The sequence below is a fragment of the Peromyscus eremicus genome, chromosome 8b (genome assembly GCF_949786415.1).
Source record: "Peromyscus eremicus chromosome 8b, PerEre_H2_v1, whole genome shotgun sequence".
Taxonomy (NCBI): domain Eukaryota; kingdom Metazoa; phylum Chordata; class Mammalia; order Rodentia; family Cricetidae; genus Peromyscus; species Peromyscus eremicus.
The window spans coordinates 48,476,982-48,497,784 of record NC_081424.1 but is presented as its reverse complement, the minus strand read 5'-3'; the positions used below and the strand labels follow the sequence as shown (position 1 = coordinate 48,497,784).

The following is a 20,803-nucleotide window of genomic DNA, read 5'->3' as shown; positions in this document are numbered from 1 at the left end:
GTCCTACGCAAGTGTTCACAGGCCTGTCCTGTCATTAAGGAATAAAGGACTTTGCATTGTTTGGTAGGCTAACCAAGCTGACCACTGTTTCTGCTTTCCTCTCCAACATACATCTTAGAGTTAAACAGCTGTTTGTATTTTACTATGCAACATGAATTTCCATTAAAAATTAAATATTTTTAAAGTAAGCTCACACTTCTGATACCAAAATATGAGTGAAACTAAGAGAGCACCAGTGTGGCGGCACACCCCTTAGAAGTCTTGGTACACTAGACCAAGGCTTACCAGAGCCAAGCTAGCCTGAGCTACATAGTCAGTTCCTGGCCGGGCTAGCCTACGCAGCCCTGTTGTAAAGGAAGAGGCTGCATGCTGCTGCCTGTCTTGTGTTTGCACAGTGGCTGGAAGGTTATAGAGGAATCTGAAAGTGGCCAGTGAGCCCAGAGCCGGGAAGGGAGAGCTTCCGGGATCAAGAACAGGGAGGTTTACCCGTCCTTACCTTTTTATTTCTTCCTGGCTTTCCTTTAGAGGGTGCATAGGTGTGGGTGTGTGTACACTTCTCAAGTATTTTTTGAAGAGGGACACTTAAAACTATTCTCTTATTGCACCATGAAAACAGGGACTATAATAGGAACTGGTTTTTATTTCACCATAAATAAAAAGCTAAACTGTACTTTCTGATTTAAGGTACCGTATAAACTTGAGTTCAGATTTCTTGATGACTCCTGACTTCTACTGGGACAGAGCAAACCTGGAGGAGCTTTATGATAAGACCTGCCAATTTCTCAGCATCACTCGAAGAGTTAAGGTATGTCTTTAAGAGAAAAAGACATCCAGAGCAGTGGTGGCGCACTCCTTTAATCCCAGCACTTGGGAGGCAGGTGGATCTCTGAGTTCAAAGACTGCCGGGACTACAAAGAGAAACCCTGTCTGGAAAAACGGGAGAGACAAGAGAGAGACAGACAGAGATTCTCTGCTGTAATTTTATTGCTGAAATTTTCAGCCAAGTCTGTTTAATTGCATTTGAAGAAATACTATTTGACTTCTGGTCATGTCTCCTCAGATTCCCACTTCCGCCTCTTGTCCTCACTGCAGTCGGTTTAGTTTTTTTCTCAGGAGACTGAGACAGGAGGATTGCTTTTGAGCTCAAGACCAGTGTGAACTACAGAGATACTGTTTCAGCCATGACCACCCGAAGGAAGGTATAGAATGAATTGTTAGAAGAGGGGTTTTTAGATATAAAGTATCACACTGTAGCCCAGGCTGGCCTCAAATTGTTACAAGAGGAGTTTTTAGATACAAAGTATCACACTGTAGCCCAGGCTGGCCTCAAACTCCCAGTGATGCTCTTGCTTTAGCCCTAGTCCCAGGATCACAAACATGAACCATGGCATTTGGCTCCACTTCTCAGCTTTCTGGGTCAAAGGCTCAGCTCTAACATTTCCATGTTCTTTGTTTTAATGTTTCCTTGGTTTTGAGGTGGAAGTCTCACTATATTGCTCAGGCTGGCCTTCAACTTGGGGATCCTCCTGCATCAGCTTTCCAAGTAGTAAACATGTTTATCTTTCTATTACATGTGATGTGCATAGTATATGCTTGTGTTCATATGTATATGCACATGTAGATGTGCACATGCATGTGGAGGCTAAAGTGTGACTTCAACCATCCTCTACAGTTGTCCACCTTTATAAAAAAGATTGTTATTTATCTATATGTATCTATGTGTCTGTGTGTAATTCAAGGGGTGCATGTGTGTGGAAGGCAGCTGTTAGATCCCTTGGAGTTAGACTAACAGGCAGTTGATAGAAGCCTCTCAGTGTGGTTCTGGGAACCACACTCCGAACTGGACTCCTGGAAGAGCAGCAAGTACCCCTCATTGTTAAGTCAGCTCTCCACTCCCTCCATCAGGCTTCAAACGGGCTCTTGCACTGGACCTCACTGGTTCATTCAGACTGTTGGCCAGCAGAGGCCTCAAGGGTCCTCTTCTTTCCTCCTCCCCAGCTCTGGGATTATGGGCATTTGCTTCTGTGCCCATTTATTTTTTAATTATGTCTGCTTATTTGTGTGTGCATATATGCCAGTGTGCATGTGGGTTAGGAAACTTGATTTCTCCTTTCACCACTTAGGTTCTGGTGTTTGAACTCGGGTTGGCAGGGTTAGTGGCAGGTGGCTTTACCTGCTGAGCCATCTTGTAGGCCCTATGCCTGGACTTTTTATGTGGATGCTAGTGATCTGTAATTGGGTCCTCATGCTTATATTAGAAGCACCTTATCAGCGGAGCCACCACGCACTGTTTTCTGCTGAGGGTGAGTGTCTGTTTCTAATGGCCAGGCACAGTGCTGGTTTACATTTATTCTGTGGGAGGTAGGGAGTGCGTGGGTGCTGTGGTATGCATGAGGAAGTCAGAGGGCAACTATTAGGACTTGGTTCTTTCCACCGCGTGGGTACCAGGGATTGAATTTAGACTTAGCAGCAAGCACCTCTACCCACTGAGCCATCTTACCAGCCTCAAAGTTCCTTTGTTTTAAACTTTCATTCTCTCAAACAGCTTCTAAAGCCCTCATTACTTTTGTTGCCTAGAACAGTGTGTATAGCTGTTCCTGGTCTACACTTTTCAATATTACTTCCAATCACTTCCCAGTCACCTTATGCCCCATCAAGTAAATTACATAATTTCAAAAAACCCTCTAAATTCATTGACTGCTATGCAGTTCTAGAATATATCTGTTTCTCCAATCCAGACACTTGTTCTTTGCATAATCATCCCATCAAAGGTGTCTATGATTTGTCACTCATCTTGGTGTTCCTTTGTGTCTTCTATAATGCAGGAATGTAGAGATACTTGCCAAATTTCAGGCAGACAGCCCTCCCAAGCCACGTCACCTTAGCTGGCTTGGGAAGGACGGGTCAGTGGTGTTTGCAGAGTTGTTTCAGGAGACTCGGTGTAGTTTGATAACCAGATGTGAGACATTTGTAGCCCAGGTTGTCTGGACACAACACAGGAAAGGAGATTGACTTTCCTGATGCACAGGCTAAAGACAGGGATATGAGGGGATGCTAAAGGTCTATGCAAATGAGGCTCTCCAGTGCTAGCATTGGCTAACTGCTGCTGTGCAGTAAACTTCTCCAAAACTAGCAGCTTAAAGCAGCTCTTCCTCCTAGTTTTATGGGTGAGGGCCTCTCTCAAGGCTGCAGGATCCACTTCCTGTCTGCTCATGTGGTTGCTAGATTCAGTCCCTCGAGGCTGTTGGACTAAGGTCTCAGTTCCTCGCCAGAGAGGCTTCTGTGAGAGTATCTAGAGTCTAGATTCAACAAAACAGGAGGCGGTATCTTACAGCCTAATTACAGTCCTAGGTAACTGTCTTTTCTGCACTGCTCTGTTTAAAATAAGTCAGATGCCCACCCATACTCCAAGACAGGAGGTAATGACAGTGAGCAGCAGGTCAGAAACATATCTTAGAAGTCACCTGTCAGAATGGTTTTGAGAAAAGTTTGTTTTAGAAGCCTACTTTGTAAACAGTGACCTACATCATCCTCACACTACCAGTTAATGATTCAGCACCTACATGGTACCACATACCTGTCAATTTCCAGACACTCAGTAGGTACACATTCATATGCATAAAATAAACCTAAAAAAAAATTCTAGAAAGACAAATACCTTCAGGGTGAAGACAAACTACTTCAGATGCTGAAGATACAGGTTAGTTGGTGAAGAACTTTCTGGTATGCATGGATGAACCCTGAGTTCTATATCCATCATCTATACACTGGGAGCGGTGGTGCTTGCCTGTAATCCCAGCATTTATGGAGAGAGGGAATCAGGAATTCAAGGTCATCCTTGGCTACCTAAGTTGGAAGCCAGCCTGGGCTACGTGAAACCCTGTCTCAAAAGAATAGTACAACACTGATTCTCTTTAAGACTAGGGAGTGTGGTGGTTGGCAGGTGGGGGTAACACACTTCAAAGTGAACTGTGGTAGTAGAAATGTAGTTACATAGATGTTGTTTGTTAAAATCTGATGCTTAGAATGGGTGTTATGTAAATTGTCTCCATTGATTTGAAAATAAGCCTCGTATTTTTTGGGTGCAGCTGTATTTATTGTGAAAAAAATTTAAATATTCCAATTTCCCTCTTGAGGTCTCTCTCCATGTGCAGATTTTGAGTGTAATCATTACGATGAGATATGACTGTCACCAAGATGTAGGCTTCTTTCCTGCTTGGAACCACCATGTTTCCACTCAAGCTTAATGAACTTGATTAGGAAACAGCCATGAGCTCAGGGCTGTCCGCACCACAAGCACCGTGTTTTCCTGACCTCCACTCTGGTGGAGGTCATGTGTCTCCGGCGACCTCAGGCCCTCCACACTGACATTCTTTTTTTTTTTTTTTGGTTTTTCGAGACAGGGTTTCTCTGTGTAGCTCTGCGCCTTTCCTGGGACTCACTTGGTAGTCCAGGCTGGCCTCGAACTCACAGAGATCCGCCTGGCTCTGCCTCCCGAGTGCTGGGATTAAAGGCGTGCGCCACCACCGCCCGGCCACACTGACATTCTTAGGCATCCCCTAAGCCAACTGCTATTCCCCACTAGTGTGTAAACTCCATGACATCTGCTACTGTATTTGTAGATAAACAGGCAACTCGATTTCAAAAGGAAACAAATTCTATTCTCCTGATTTTGAAACTGCTTTGGCCTGTGCCAAATGCTTGGGTTAATCCAGCTTTGGACCAAGAAAACGTATTTTAATCAGGAGACTTATCTTTAAAAGAATCTGGGGGCTGGAGAGATGGCTCAGCGGTTAAGAGCACTGGCTGTTCTTCCAGAGGTCCTGAGTTCAATTCCTAGCAACCACATGGTGGCTCACAACCATCCGTAATGAGATCTGGTGCCCTCTTCTGGCCTGCAAGCATGTATGTAGGCAGGACACTGTATACATAATAAATAAATCTTTAAAAAAAAAAAAGAATCTAAGTAGCTCTGGCTGGCCTTGAACTCAAGACACCTCAGGTACTGAGATTCAATGGTAATTCACCACCATTCTCTGCAAGAAAGTTCCTTAAGATTTGTTTTTTATGTAAATCTGTGTGAGCTTTCTGCAATACATGCGTGCAGGTCCCCAGAGTCCGGAAGAGGGTATCAGAACCCCTAGAACTGGAGTCACGGGCAGTTGTGAGCTGCCTGACATGAATACCAGGGAAGGCCTAGGTTGTCCTTTGCAGGAGCAGTAAACACTCTTACTGCTGAGACCTCTCTGGCCCCAGGAGACTCTAACACTGCACAGATTATTTGGGGTTTTTGTTTTGTTCATTGTGAGCAATTGTTGGGGGAGAACATGTTCTCTGTTCTGTGGTCACAGCTGAAATGGAGGTCTGTCAGCAGTTGGGAGAGAAGCAAGCTTAAAGATGAACACATTAGAGGCCAAGACTAAGCAGTCAGTAGACAGAACAAACAGTGTGCCCTAGATATTTCTAGTTAGAAACTACAAGGTGGGCCTATCATCCGGGAAGTTGTGTGTGCTGTCCCTCACTAATAAAGCAGTTGAATGCTGTGTAGAAGGACCCTGCGTATGACATACGATGCTTCAGTCCTCACAGCTCATCCTGGCCAAACCTGCACCAACTCTGTCCCCTAACTTACAGCTTTCAGAGGAATGTAAAGTACTAAATAGGTGTGTACCTACCTAGTACTCACGTCCAGGTTTTAAAATCAGAATTTGTGTGACACCCATCCATACCCCACGCCAACCAGTTTGTCCAAAGTGGCATAGCGCAGAGCCTCTGCCAGTTCGGCTAGTAGTGGTGCCATCTAGTGGTAAGTTTCAGGTTACACTCACATACTAAAACTCCAACCTTGGGGATTAGCATGGCCCCTGTGCCAAGTAGTCCGTGCCACGTGCTTAGTAAAGTTTCCAGTTCCCCTAACAAAATGCTAGGAAACCCTATTTTTAAACTTCCATCAGGGGTTGGAGAGATGGCTCAGCAGTTAAGAGCACTCACACTGGCTGCTCTTAGAGAGTACCCGGGTTCAATTCCCAGCACCCAACATGCCAGCTCACAAATGTCTGTAACTCCAATTCCAAGGAATCCAACACCTTCACACAGACATACATGCAGGCGAAACACCAATGCACAAAAATAAACCTTTTCTTTAAAAAAAGGCTTAGAAGCTCCATTAGTCTTACAAATATTAGTATGCCAAAAAGAAAAAAAAATTGAAACTGCAATACAAAGGGACCAGGGACTATAACTAATTTGGTAGTGTTTGCCTATCAAGCATGAATCCCTAAGTTCAGTCCCCAGCACTGCACAGAGAGAGGTGGTGATTGGTAGAACACCAGGACTCTGGGAGGTGGGAGGAAGACTGCAGGCCACACTAGGCTACAAAATAGCTAAGGGCTAAAGAGAGGGCTCTGGTGGTTTGAGTGCTTTCTGAATTAGTACCAGAGTTAAGGTCCCAACACCCATGTAGCTCACAAATGCTTGACATGAGCCCGAGTGGTTCTTGATCCTCTGGTCCCCCGTAGGCACCTGCACACGTGTTCAGAAATACACACAGTAAGCAAAGTGCCATTTTGTGGATGGAGTCACTAAACACCACTTGCTAATGGCTAGTTGTCTTTGAGGACTAAACAGCAAGAATTTGATAAACTGGGCTGGAGAGATGGCTCAGAGGTTAAGAGCACTGACTGCTCTTCCAGGGGTCCTGAGTTCAATTCCCAGCAACCACATGGTGGCTCACAACCATCTGTAATGAGATCTGGTGCCCTCTTCTGGCCTGCAGTCATACATGCTGTATACATAATAAATAAATCTTACTATGTATATCTAAATTTGTATTCTTTAAATATAAATGCATGACGCTGAGGTTTTTCTTGCAGGTCATGAATGAAAAACTTCAACACTGCATGGAACTAACAGACCTAATGCGGAATCATCTGAATGAGAAGAGGGCACTCCGCCTGGAGTGGATGATCGTCATCCTCATCACCATCGAGGTTAGCAGCTGGGTTCTAGTCCGGAGACACAGTCTCAAATGACTAGTTAAGATGCACTGACTAAAAACAGCATTCTCTAGTTTAGCTGTAAACTTATCATGCACAGCCTAAGATCAGATCACCTGCCACGTGAGAAAGGCAGTGCTTCTTCCAGGGACACTTCTCATCACAGCAGTCTTGGAAGTCACCTTAGCTGCTGTGGTGGTGGATTCTTTCAACTTGACACCAGGTAGAACCACCAGGGATTTGTGAGCCTCAGAAAAACCCTTCTTTTCTTAGGAAATGAAATTCAGGTGTTTCAGCACGAAATTAGTAACTCTAACTTCTTTATTCTCCTAAGGTAATGTTTGAGCTGGGAAGAGTGTTTTTCTGATCTTGTGAAAATGAGAATACTACTGGAAGAGATAATTCAAGTTCTCCAACTGAAAAAAAAAATCAGCATTCACTTCTGGCGAATTCTTACGCAATAGGTATTTAAACCTTTAAATCAACTGTCAGTGGGCATGGGACACACACCTGTAATCCCGGCACTCTGAAAGCTGAAGCAGGAAGATGCGTTTCAGCCTCGCCTTGCACTGCACAGGAAACCCAGCTGAGAGGGGAGCCGACTGTGGTGTCACACACCAGTCTCAGCACTTGGAAAGCAGAGGCAGAGGACTGCCCAAAGTTTGAAGCCAACTGTAACACAGCAGGACTGTCTCAAAATAAAACAAATGTCATAATGACCTTTTGCAGCTCTTAAATATATTGTTGCCCAAATAAAAATTATGAATATGATGTTTGGGTCAACACACTGAAAGTTCAAAAGGAAACTGTTTCATCAGTTTTAGCGGCCTAATTTGACTGTTCATAGGTACACTGCATCTTAATAATCAACCCTTTGTCCTATAACATCAAGAAAGCCAATCTTCCTACAGACACACTTTATTATGTGCATGGCTTAATGCACTACCCACACCACAAACACATAAAATTTAAAAAAAAAAAAAAACTTGGAAGATACTTACCTTCATGGCCTTTTCAGGCATAGCTCTGCCCTCCCTCTTTCTAGTCTACCAAGATCACACTTTTCACACATGTGTGCTCACCCAGTATTACTTTGCACTAGAATGGAATGTTCATTTGTTCCTTGGTTAACTGTGTACCCAGACAACACAAGTTCACTGGTACCTTGCTGATAGTGTCTACTACTACTGCTGAGTACCTGGCCTCTGTCGGGCACACTGTAAAGATGTAGGAGCTGGGTCCCAGCTGAGATCCGTCTGTACCCAATGGTACTCAAAAGTTTTCCAAGGAGCCGGTAGCATGGAGAGTTCATAAACTAGCCGTCACGAGCCTGCCATGACTTCACAAACAGTAGCATCTCTCAGCCACGCTGGTTGGTCTGCTTCTTAAACCACACGAAAGGACAATTAAACTGGTGAGTATAGCCTTTTTGAGCCAAGGCCATTAAGATTACCTCTGTTAAGAGATGCCATGTCCGGGCTGGAGAGATGGCTCAGAGGTTGAGAGCACTGACTGCTCTTCCAGAAGTCCTAAGTTCAATTCCCAGCAATCACATGGTGGCTCATGACCATCTATCATTAAATCTGATGCCCTCTTCTGGCATGCAGAACGTTGTATACATACATAATAAATAAATACATCTTAAAAAAAAAAAAAAAAAAGCCGGGTGCTGGTGGCGCACGCCTTTAATCCCAGCTCTCGGGAGGCAGAGGCAGGCAGATCTCTCTGAGTTCTAGGCCAGCCTGGACTACCAAGTGAGTTCCAGGAAAGGCGCAAAGCTACACAGAGAAACCCTGTCTTGAAAAACCAAAAAAGAGACAGACAGACAGACAGACAGACAGACAGACGCCATGTCCAAAACTGTTAACAACAAATTCCAGTCGATGGCAAGTGCAATTACCTAAACAGGAAATTGTAACAATTTTAATACACTAGTAAAACCATGTTGCCGGATAGCTGACAAAATTTAACATTTATAAATGTTGCACAAAACAACAATATTCCTCACAAATATTTATTGGATAAAGTTTTAGGGGGGAACTGTAATACAAAGGCAGTAGCCAAAGAAAGGAATAATGCAGATTTGAATAGTTTTCCTGTATTTCAATGGATCATGGTGGACACTTATTAAGGTATTACATTCTGTAGTCATGCCTTGCCCCAATGTCGCACTTGGCAACCACACAGCATTGTATACCTACTCCAATGGTCACTCTTCATCCAGTTCAGCAGCATTACAAATTCTTATATATTACTCTCAGCTCCAAGAAACCATGGAGCAGCTAAGAGCCGCCCCTGCTCTGCAAAGCTTACCGGCATTGAAGGCAGGAGGAAACCACTAAGTCATCTGCTTTAGGGACAGGAACTCAAAGTTGACTGAACAGCCTTAGATGTTACCGTTTGAATTTTAAAACAACTTGGAACAGGAGAGATTTAAAACTTTTAACTTTGCTTCCATACAAGAGACTTGGGATTTGCTTATACAGTAACCATGTTTTTAATATTGGGCCGGCTGGTGTTTATCAACTAAAGGCTTCTAGAGGGCACAAACTAAGAAAAACTAGCCAAGTGCTTCTTCCATTCAGATCTACCACTCCTGCCCCAGGGCTGATCTTGAACTAAAGCCATGTGTGCTGGTTCTGGTCACCCAGAGCTTTACTTCTAGGCACCACAGGCCAATCAGGCACCTGGCAGCTCCTGTTTAAGCTTATTAGAATCCTCTAACAATCCCTTTGGGACCCTCTTTGCATAGCATGACCCACCATCCTGTGTCTTCCTGAAAGTGAACGTTTCCCAGAGCAGCCACTTTCTGACCGAGAGTGTGCAAGTCTGGCAAGAACTGACCCACCCATCTTCAGACCTCCTGAGGCACTGATGCTGGGTGGAAAGATACCTTTCATCTCACAGCTGTGCTGCAGTGCTATGGAGCCACAACTGTGCTGCCCTCTGCCATCAGGGGCTGTTGTCACAAAAACATCAGACAGAGGAAGTTTCTTCTCAATTTACTGTGGTGCTCAAAACCACCACCACCTCCAAAAGAAGCTACAAGTGGAAAATATGAATGAAATGCATTTATCTCACCTGCCAAACACCAGAGTTCCCAACAGTGCCAGTTAGCGGATGTTACCACCAACTGGGAGCTGCAGCTCACTCAGGAGAATCAGACTAGAGTGCATCTGCATCCTCAAGGAGACTTGAAAGTCAAAACACTGATTGTGGGGCTGAGGATAAGGCAGTGCAGAGTGCTTGCTTAGTACAAGCAGCAGCACCACATCAAACAGCCCTGTACTAATGCCTGGAATCTCTGCACTTAGATGGAGGCAGATGCTCAAGTCATTCTGTCTACTTCATAAGTTGAAGACCAGCTTGAGCTACAGAAGACTCTTAGAAAACAAGACAAACAACTAAGTTGAAAACATGTGGCAATTTTCCTTATAAATTTCATCATTTAAAACCCTTGAGTCAGCCAGGCAGTGGTGGTGCATGCCTTTAATCCCAGCACTCGGGAGGCAGAGCCCGGTGGATCTGAGTTCGAGGTCAGCCTGGGCTACAGTGAGTTCCAGGACAGGTGCCAAAGCTACACGAAGAAACCCTGTCTCGAGGAGAAAAAAAAAAGAAAACCCTGAGTCATTGCCAGGCTTAGTCACACACACCTTTAATCCCTGCACTCTGCAGGCAGAGGCAGCTGGATCTGTTTGAGGCCAGCCTGGTCTACACAATGAGTTCGAGGACACCCAAAGTTACATAGTGAGACCCCGTCTTGAAAAAATAAAAAACAAAATCCTCAAATGGGACTTGAATAACTAGAATAGTACTTTAGTGGGGCATGGTGGTCCACACCTATAATCCCAGCACTTGGGAAGTGGGGGTAGTTCAAGATTATCCTAGGCTACAAAGTAAACTCTAGGCCAGCCTGGGCTATCAGACCCTGTCTCAGAGGGGGATGGGGGACCCACAGGGGCCTAAAGAGATGCCTCAGAAGTTAAGAGCACTTGCCGCAAGTTCCCAGCACCTGCAAATCAGCTCAGAACCATCCACAACTCCAGTTCCAGGGCATCCCAAGGCTGATCTGGGGCACCAGGCACACTTGTGGTACACATATATACATGCATGCAAGACTCATACACATACAGTTTAAATCTATAGGATTGGAAAAATAGCCCAGCAGTTAAAAGCACTTGTTGCTCATGCAGAGGACCCAACTTCAGATCCAAACACCCAATGCTCTTCTGACCCTGAAGGGCACCATGCACACGTGGTGCACATACATACACGCAAGCCAAACATTCATGCACATAAATAAGCCTGTTTGGTTGGCACCTCCAGCTCCCTCCTGCTTGATACTGAAAGCCCCAGTCCTGTCTCTCTCCAAACCATGACCTCTCATAGAACCTCTGAACAAAGGGAAGGCATCAAAAAGCCCAGTTCCGCATTCTTCACGGGTATTGGTAGCTTCTCCCCTGAAGTTGCTAGCAGTCCAAGTCCCACCCAAGCAGTCCGGCTTTTGACCATACTTGGGCACAAACCCAGCTTGTGGTGGACACGTCATCACCCCTGGCCTACAAGCAATATAACCTCCCTGCTTTAGTACAGGCTCGTGACTTCTCCTGCCTCCATCTCTGGAGCTGGAGAACTCACCTGGAAGTTGCTTTGCTCAAATAAACCTGTTCTTTTGATGGGGGGGCGGGGGGGGGGTTCAAGACAGGTTTTTTCTCTGTGTAGCTTTGGAGCCTGTCCTGGATCTCACTCTGTAGACCAGGGTGGCCTCAAACTCAGAGATGCCTCTGCCTCCTGAGTGCTGGGATTAAAGGTGTGTGCCACCACCACCCACCCAGCTTTTTTTACTTTTTCAATTAGGCTTGATCTGACTTATTGTGTCAAAAAACCTATTATCGTGATCCAGAAAACCTATTATCTTGGTGCCAAAACCCTGAGGAGTGGACAGGGTCCTCTGTCCACGTGGGGCCACTCCTCTCCCTTTCTCTTCCTCTTGGCCAGCAGCGATGACTTTCAACTCTGGGTTAAGTCTCTGGGTTCAGAAAGAAAATTAAAAACCAAAAAAAAAACAAAAAACAAAAAAAAAAAAAAACCAACAAAAAACCAATTTTGAACTATTCAGTGTGTGGCAGTTTTTGGTTTTTTTTTTTTTTTTTTTTTTAAGGTTTATTATGCAGTGTTCTGCCTGCATGTATCCCTGCAGGCCAGAAGAGGGCACCAGATCTCATTTTAGATGGTTGTGAGCCACCATGTGGGAATTTTAACTCAGGACCTCTGGAAGGGCAGCCAGTGCTCTTAACCTCTGAGCCATCTCTCCAGGCCTACATAAAGGTTTTATAAGCATTTAGTCCCAACACTTGAAAAGTGAAGCAGAGCTAACAGAAGCTCAATGAAGCGGGAGAGATGGATCCAGGGTTAACATTTGCTACTCTTTGAGAGGACCCAGATTCAGTTCCTAGCACCCACAAGGCAGCTCACAAGTCTCTAGCTCCAGTTCCAGGGAATAATGACAACCTCTTCTGGCCTCTGGGCACAAGTACACTCTGGGCGTACATACATACAAGGAAACATTTATTACACACAATAAAAATAAATCTTTTAAAGTTAAAGACACAGAGGGTATATAAGTTTGAGACTAGCCTAAGGTACCTGAGACCACCCACCTCTCCCCCCCTAAATTCAGTTCTAACTTGGATGTATGTCTCACTTTAGCCAAATTAAAGCACGCACTCAAATGGCTAATTTTTATGATTTTATTTACATAAAATGCTGGAAAATTTAAAACTGCAGTACAGCCAACAGATGGGAGTTCTAGGGTTAGGGGTGGGAAGAGGGTAAATCTGTAACAGAGAAAACCAATGGAGACTTGATGTGATAGACCTGTCCTGAATCCTTGGACTATATGTATATAACTATACATATAGTGCTGAAATTAACAGGACTGCACATGAACAGAAAATCAACTTTATTGTATGTATAATTTGAAGTTATTTATATAGAAGTCATCCATTTCAGAAGTGTATTAATGAACACCATCATTTACTGAGATTCTATGCTAGATAAGAACCCTCTACATTGCACTAACTTATTCTACACAACCCTAATAAAAATGAAGGTTAGAGATCACACAATGTGTTAGATGTAATACAACTCCAGACCAGATCCTTCCTGTGTCCGTGTCCGTGTCCTTGAAGCCAGAGGTTGGGAGCTGTCACCACCATTCATGGGGGAGGGGGGGGGATGCACGCCATGCCACGTAACAGCATCCGTGTAGAGGTCAGAGACAACTTTGTGGGGCCAGTTATCTTTTCCCACCTTTACATGGGCTCCAGGAGCTGAGCTCAGCCCAGCAGGCACCTTTCCGTTCTGAGCCATCTGACCAACCCTTCACCTTATTTTTGAGACCACCGCTTTTTTTAGGCTGGCGTGGCTGGCCAGTGACGCACCAGCTTACAACTCTGAGGTGGTGCTGGGGCTCCACAAGTCCTCATGCTTGCACAGCACTTTACCCACGAGCCACCTCCCAGCCCCAAAGCCTATCTTCTTAACCACAATGCACAATACTGGCTCCACTGTTCATAGACATCAGCAACAGCTCCTCCCACAACAGCTCCTTTGTTCCATTCCCAACTAACACAGATAACACAAACACAGGTAAGCCAAACACGACGTCACAGCAGCACCATCCGAGAGGAATTCTGCTGCGGTAGAAATGCTCTCTGCTATCTATGCTAGCACCTGTACCAGGTGTGACTTAGCTACTAGACTAGACCACGCAGATCTAGAGAAATAGACATTCTAGAAGAACGAGTAATTTATGATGGCAACTTACCACCAATCAAAGAAAACAATTCAAGGTAGATGTCACCCAACTAAAACTACTTTTTGAACATTTCCTCTCCAAAACTCCAGAGTCAGTTTCTATACCACCTTCATCTGTAGAGTGGAAGCAAATGTATATTACATTATCTCATTGTGTCCCTCCCCACTGTACCTTTAAGAGCAGGGCTAACCAATTCATTCATTCATTCATTCATTCATTCACACACACAACACACACACACACACACCCCTACCCCTGTACCTAGATGCTTTCTACAACAATCACTTTTCCATCCAGTGCTAGTGAGAAAAATCATCAAGCCCCTTAGCCTTAACCCTTCAACTACAAATCCACTGCACAAAGTGAGCAGATAAGCACCAGCAGCTCACAGTTACTCAAGCTTACAGTGGGGTAAAGGTTAAAAATATACAGGTAGGGGTGGAGACTTGTCTCCATTGGTAGGTGGTGTGTTTGTCTAGCACAGAGGAAGCCCTGGGTTAGCTCTCCAGCACACTATAAACTGGAGTGGTGGTGGAGGTGCACAACCTGTAACCCAGGCACCTGGGAGATGGAAGCAGGGTCAGCAGGGTCAGCAGTTTCAAAGTTCAAGGTTATCTCTGGCAACCAATGCCTGCTCAGGCCACCTGAACCGTATCACAATGGTCTAGTACGTGGGAACAGGAACCACAAAGGTTGCAAGGTAAGACAGTTCATAACAACAATCCCAATATTCCAGAACAAGAATAAGACCATACAGGAAGTCCCAGGCCAGCCTAGGCTACCAAGTGAAACCATCTCATTATAATGGGGGGAAAAAGGTTAAGCAAAATGTTTTAAGAAAAAAGCTTGTCATTCTCCACCTGTGATAGTACAAGTATAAAATAACCTATGTTGTCCTATCTGTTATTTACACTAGTCTAAGATTTCCAATGGGCATGGTGGTCCACTCCTTTAATCTCAGCACATGGGAGGCAGAGACAGCCAGAGTTACATGATGAGACATTGTCTCAAAAAAAGTTTCCATGAAAAAAAAAAAAAATTAAAAAAGCTGGGCCGTGGTGGCTCTTGCCTTTAATCCCAGCACTCGGGAGGCAGAGGCAGGCGGATCTCTGTGAGTTCGAGGCCAGCCTGGTCTACAGAGTGAGTTCCATCAAAGCCACAAAACTACACAGAGAAACCCTGTCTCAAAAAATAAATAAATAAAATAAATAAATAGTTTCCATGAAAATTTCACAGCACATAAAGCTGGGATGGTAACCTAAATCATGTAATGTAATCCCAGCTACCTCAGACTGGGGCGGTACATGCCAAGCTGAAGGCCAACCTGAGCAATTTAGCAAGACCCCATCTCAAAATGAAAAGTAAAAGGACAAGAGACTTAGTTCAGCAGCACGGCGCGCACACAGCACTACAGTCAATCCCCAGTACCAATAAATAATTTCACAGCATAAATAAAATACTGTAGCTTTCTTCACACTTCATCGCTCTCTTCTGGACTGAGGGCACCTGCACATGAGGGCACACCCAAACACATATACTGTGGTGGTGTTCCCCACAGCCTCATGTAATTCAATAGGTGGTCACACTGGTGGTGCTGTTGGGGAAAGTCTGGAATCCTTCAAGATAGATCATGCTAGACGGATTATGGGGGCAGACTTTGAGTTTGCAGCCTACCTCCCCTTCAGCTTGTTTCCCTGCTTCTATGTGAGGCTGAGATGTGACCTCAGCCTCCTGTGGCCACACCTCTCCTGACATCATGGACTCTACCTCTGGAACCATACACCAAAATAAACTTCCGAAGTGGGTTCTGGTCATGGTATCATAGCACAGCAACAGGAAAGTAACTAACACATACATAATTAAAAATAAAGCCTTCTTTAATATCTACAGGGACAGGAGGGATGGCTCAGTGGTACAAGTTCCCAGCACCCAATCCAATGCCTTCTTCTGGCCTACAGAAGCACGGGACATCCATGTAGTGCACACAAACTCAGGCAAACACACACATACACATAAATAACTAAAAAGGACTATGCAGAAGTCCTTTAAAAATACACACACACACACACACACACACACACAGAGCTAAACATATCATCAGAGGCCTGCAAACTGGAAGACCAGACAACAGATCTACACAGTAACTTCTTTAAAAAAAGAGTCAAAAGCAATTACCAATTTTCTCATCAGCAAACAAATTATTCATGATAAAGGTCAGGGAAAATATTAGTTTTCAAAGACTGAATCAGGCCTTAGGCCGGATAATTCCTTAACTTCTCTGAGCCTCCTTTCACAGTTAAGGCTGAGCAGAGAAAGTAGATGCCCTTAGAGGAAAAAAAAAAAACTGACTTAGTCAATTACTCACAGATGGACTTTAGGGAGGTTTCTGATTCCACCCTAACTCATATAGGAACTGGAAAACCGCTCAACTAAGCCAGCTGTCGACTGGCCACTGAGGAGCAGGAGGAGCTTACTTCCCTCCTGTCATCAGACTAGATGACCTGTGCTGGCACTGCCACCAGAAGGCAGTACCAGTGCCGGTGCATGGTTGCTCCTTCACTGTGGTGGATCACTTGCTCTGGGGAAGCCATCCATGTCAGCCAATAAAGAACTGGGGTCTGCGACCAACACTACTGGCCGGCAGTGAACCACCCTGGAAGCTACAGTAACTTGACTGAAATCCCTGAAAGACCCTGACACAGAGCCTCTCAGCTCCACCACTCCCTGACACCTGTGACCCACAAAAACTATGTGACATACATATATAAGCCTTACGGTCTTAATGGTGGGCTGGTTATAGCAGAACGACAAAACCAGTGTTTCCTCATATTGTGAGCCCAACTTTGGGATTATGAAATAAATGTAAAACAGTCCAATCAATTTTACAGGTACATACACCACTGGGAAAATAAAGGCAAGAGAATTCAAAATTCCAGGGAACATGGCATGGGCACATGAGAGCCTTCTTAAAAAGTAAGAGTACAGGCTGCTCTTGCCAAGGACAACTCAGTTCCCAGCACCCACAGCAAGTGGCTAAGTACTACCTAACTTCAGCTCCAGGGATTTGACCCCTCAGACTTCAGTGAGCACATACAAGCAACACACACTCAATTTAAAATGTGGCTCAGCAGGTCAGGGTCTGCTGTGCAAGCCTAAAGACCTGAGTTTGATCCCTAGAACCCACGTAAATGTGGAGGGACCCAAAGTATTCCTCTGACCTCCACTCACGGGCTACAACACACACCCACATGCCTATGCACCCGGTATTTTAAAAGGCATTCATTAGCATCAGTTAGTGAATTCTCACAAATTTGCATGTCCTTGACCACAGCAGCTCACTGAAGCACAGGGAATTCATCTCTAGGGACTGTGGCCTAAGTAACAACCAGTCATGAAAACTCTTATGATACAGCCAATGAAATAAATACAACAGTCTTCAAAATAAATTGGGTTTTCATCTGCTTTGTTTATGGGGTTTGTTGGGTTTTTGTTTTAAGATTGGGTCTCACTCTGTAACCCTGACTGGCCTCAAACTCACAGCAATCCTGCTGCCTCAACCTCCAGATAGCTGAGGATTACAGGGATGTGCCAGTTAGCTAAAATACATCTTTTCTTATTTATCCGTTAAGCTTATTATTTAAGAGGGTATGAGGCAGGCATGCTGGCAAATGCCTTACAATCTTAGCACTCAGGAGGCGGAGGCAGAGGCAGATGGATCTGTGAGTTCAAGCCCAGTCTGGTCTACATAATGAGTTCTCCGCCATTCAGGACTACGGTAAGACCCTGTCTCAGAATACCAGAGGACATGGTATCCCACATACACACTCTTAAGTCCAACATGTAAAAGCATGCCATTGTCCTAATTTAAGAAGTTACTCAACAGGACATCCTTCATAATACATAGTGAAAGACAGCATTGGATTCTGATCACATTTATTACCAAGCTCTTCCTGTTAACTTTCTCACCAATGTTTAAAGGAAATTCCCCCTTCAACCTGAGCACATACAGCTCACAACTTTCACTGAAACTATGGGAGTTAAAGGATAAGTTCAGAACTATTACTTTGTCCACTGTCAATGTCACATTGGAACTATCCTCTTCAAAACATACAAATAAATGCCTACTTTTATGGCTGTACCTCAGAACACAAACCAAATCTCTCATCAATACAAAACTTCACAGGATATTTACTCAGTTTTTTTTTTTTTTTTTGGATGAATCCACTCAGAATGTCAGCACTGTTTTCTTTGAATTCCCAATTTGCTAGATTTATTTTCAAAGTCCCAAAACAAATCAGTAATAAAATTGACTACTTATTCAACGTGGAGCAGCTGTGGCTCTTCTGTGAATCAGAGGTGTGACAGGTGCCCTTAGCACTGTCCTGAGCTACACTAGCCCTTCTCTGCAAGGGCTGCCGTTTCTCCCAGCCTCTCCATACAAAGGCGGCATCCACTAGACAAGGTGGGAGAGAACAGAGCCCACACAGCCTCTAAAGCTACCTACCAACCCGATGGGGACTGAAAACCAAAATAAGCCGCCCTCTCAGAACAAGTCAAGCAGACCTGCCTGTGCCTTGAGAACTAGCAGCGAAACAGTCAGGCTCCAGTTTGAGCAGCAACTTCTAAGGAGACAAGGATGCTCTAGAAAGCACACTGGCGGCAGCAGCTCCTGAAGGTTTGAGGACACATGCCCTCACCACATGCCTTAGGAATGATAGAGCGCTTACCACTGGTTTGTTCCTGCACAACTATACCAAGTCCTGGCAAACTATTCTTAAGACTCAAAGACAGGTGATATGTGGTGCACCCTTCTAATCCTAGCACCGCAGGGGAAGAGGGACGATTGTGGCAAGGTCCAGGCCAGCCAAAAGCTGCATAACTTTTGAGACTCTGTCTCAGAAAACACGAGGATGTTCTTTGATCAGTCCACCTTAACAGATGACTCCACAAGCACAATTTAAAAGAACGAAGAATCTAAGGATCTTAATCATGACTCTCTACACAACAAATCAGATGCATTTCAGTCACTTACTAAAAGGAAACAGACCCGTCAGCCCAATGAACCAGGCAAGCCAAGCCGTGGCCCCAATAGTGCCCTAGGTCAGGGTCAGAATTTGTTTGTGGAGGCAAACATGTAAGGACTCCACAAGTCGTTCATCTAGCTGATCAAAGTCTACGAAAGTTCAAGGCAGGTATCCACTGGATCTATTATTCACTCTGGGGCCACACCAGCTACACAGATGCTTAGTTTGTCTTCAAAGAAATTAGTCATCAGTAGCTGTACATAAAACTGGACTGCTAAATCAAAGTCAAGACTTCCAAGATAAACACTGCCAACGTGCCAGGCATTGTGCTAGGGGTCTGCCTCTGTAAAAACAAGTGGGTTTGGCATTGAGGTCCTTACAGGTACTACTGTGCTATAAACAAGTGTGATCTGGAAACTGCTGCCTCCATTTACTTAGGAGCCAAGCTTAAAATCTAAGATATGTAAAATAAACCATTAACTCTTCAAAAGGGATAAAATTGTACTTCCTTGACAGAACTAGCAAAATGGCAACATAAAAAGTACAACTTAAAAACCTTAAGAATGCTCATCAGGGAATTCCAACTCCACTATCATGTTACCATGTTTCAGGATCTCCCCGTTACAACTAACAGGATGGCAACTCTGAATCCACTCCACCAGATCCTCGATGCCAAAAGTCAACCAGAGTGGTGTACCGCACAAATACACACAACACCCTGCAGAGCGTCATAAACTAAATCTCAACCTAAGGAAATAAGCATCCCATCCCATTCAATCCTAAAAACATCCTAGGCCACAGATGCCTATGTGAGGCAGCACCTCCACCTCGCCACACAGGCCACACAGCGACATCTACTTCTGCACGACTTTCAGCCACCACCGGTGGCAACACCATCAGTGACTGACAGCAGCCCGCTCAAGTTCACATCTGAGGACGAAAAGCTAACACGGAGCAGTCCCGGTACCAAGGCAGAGCCAAGAGATGTCAGGCATCCCTTGACAGGAGGACGGGCATGCATCTCCCTCTGCACCCCGAAATGACCACCTGCATCTGCAGGACTGGTCCTACCTAAACACTCTGTAAACAAGGGGGTCGGGCCGCCAGCCTCCCGGGCCCGACCGCTGCGGAGAAGTTTCCTCGCCCCGGCTGCACATGGCTTGCAGAACTTTGGCTGGAGCCGCGAGCCCAGGCTGGGTGGGAGCCGCAGCGCCGAGCTGCAGGCGGCGGCGGCGGCGGCGGCGGCGGCGGCGGCGGCGGCGGCGGCGGCAGAGCAGCAGGAGGCGGAGGCGGGCAGGGGGGAGGGGAGCGGCTGGGGGGGGGGGGCGGAGGGGCTCTTGCCGCCACTGCTCTCTCGCCGCCTCTCCCCCCCGGCGGGAGCCGCTCTCAGCCTCTTTGCACTAGTCGCTCCGCTCTCTCGGTCATGTGACCTTAACGTAACCGGACAGGAAAAGCCCCGCCGCCGCCGCCCGCCGCCGCGCCGGAGACACCGACCGCGGCGGCAGCAGCAGCAGCAGCAGCAACAACGCGGGGCAGAGGCGGAGGCGGCGGCGGCGGCGGCGGCGGCGGCGGGGACAGTTAGGCTCGGCCGCCCGGCTCTGCCTTCCCCCTCACGCCCCGCCGCGGCCGCACCGGCGACAGGTAAGCGCGCACCGCCACCGCGTCCCGGGGCCCACGTGCCGCCCCCGGCCCGGGCTCCGGGAAGGCGCAGGGAGGGGCGGGAGCCGCCGGAGCTCGCAAACGGTTCCGGCAGCGGCCGTGGCAACAAAGGCGACGAATGACTCCCGGTCCCGAGGCTCCGGGGCGAAGGCAGGCGGCGTGCCCGAGCGCGCGGGGCGCCGGGGCGGGGAGGCCGGGGCGAGTGGGGGGGGGAGGGGAGGGGAGGGGAGGGGAGGGCGGGGGGCCGCCGGGCGGGGGAGGGGGAGAGTGGAGAGGGGGGGCGGCGACTGCGCCTGGCGCCGGGG

The 20,803-nt window shown here is 46.2% G+C and overlaps 1 protein-coding gene across 3 annotated transcripts in view; it reads left to right on the top strand.

Moving 5' to 3' along the window:
* The window catches only part of Rmnd1 (required for meiotic nuclear division 1 homolog), a 30,538-nt gene extending 22,772 nt beyond the window's left edge, over positions 1 to 7,766 (top strand). For all 3 annotated transcript variants that reach the window (XM_059272786.1, XM_059272788.1, XM_059272787.1), the window contains exons 10-12: positions 685 to 805; positions 6,873 to 6,989; positions 7,330 to 7,766. In XM_059272786.1, the coding sequence (XP_059128769.1) occupies positions 685 to 805; positions 6,873 to 6,989; positions 7,330 to 7,362 (271 nt within the window). In that variant the 3' untranslated portion in view covers positions 7,363 to 7,766. The remainder of the gene's footprint in view (positions 1 to 684; positions 806 to 6,872; positions 6,990 to 7,329) is intronic.
* Positions 7,767 to 20,803: the final 13,037 nt, after the last annotated feature.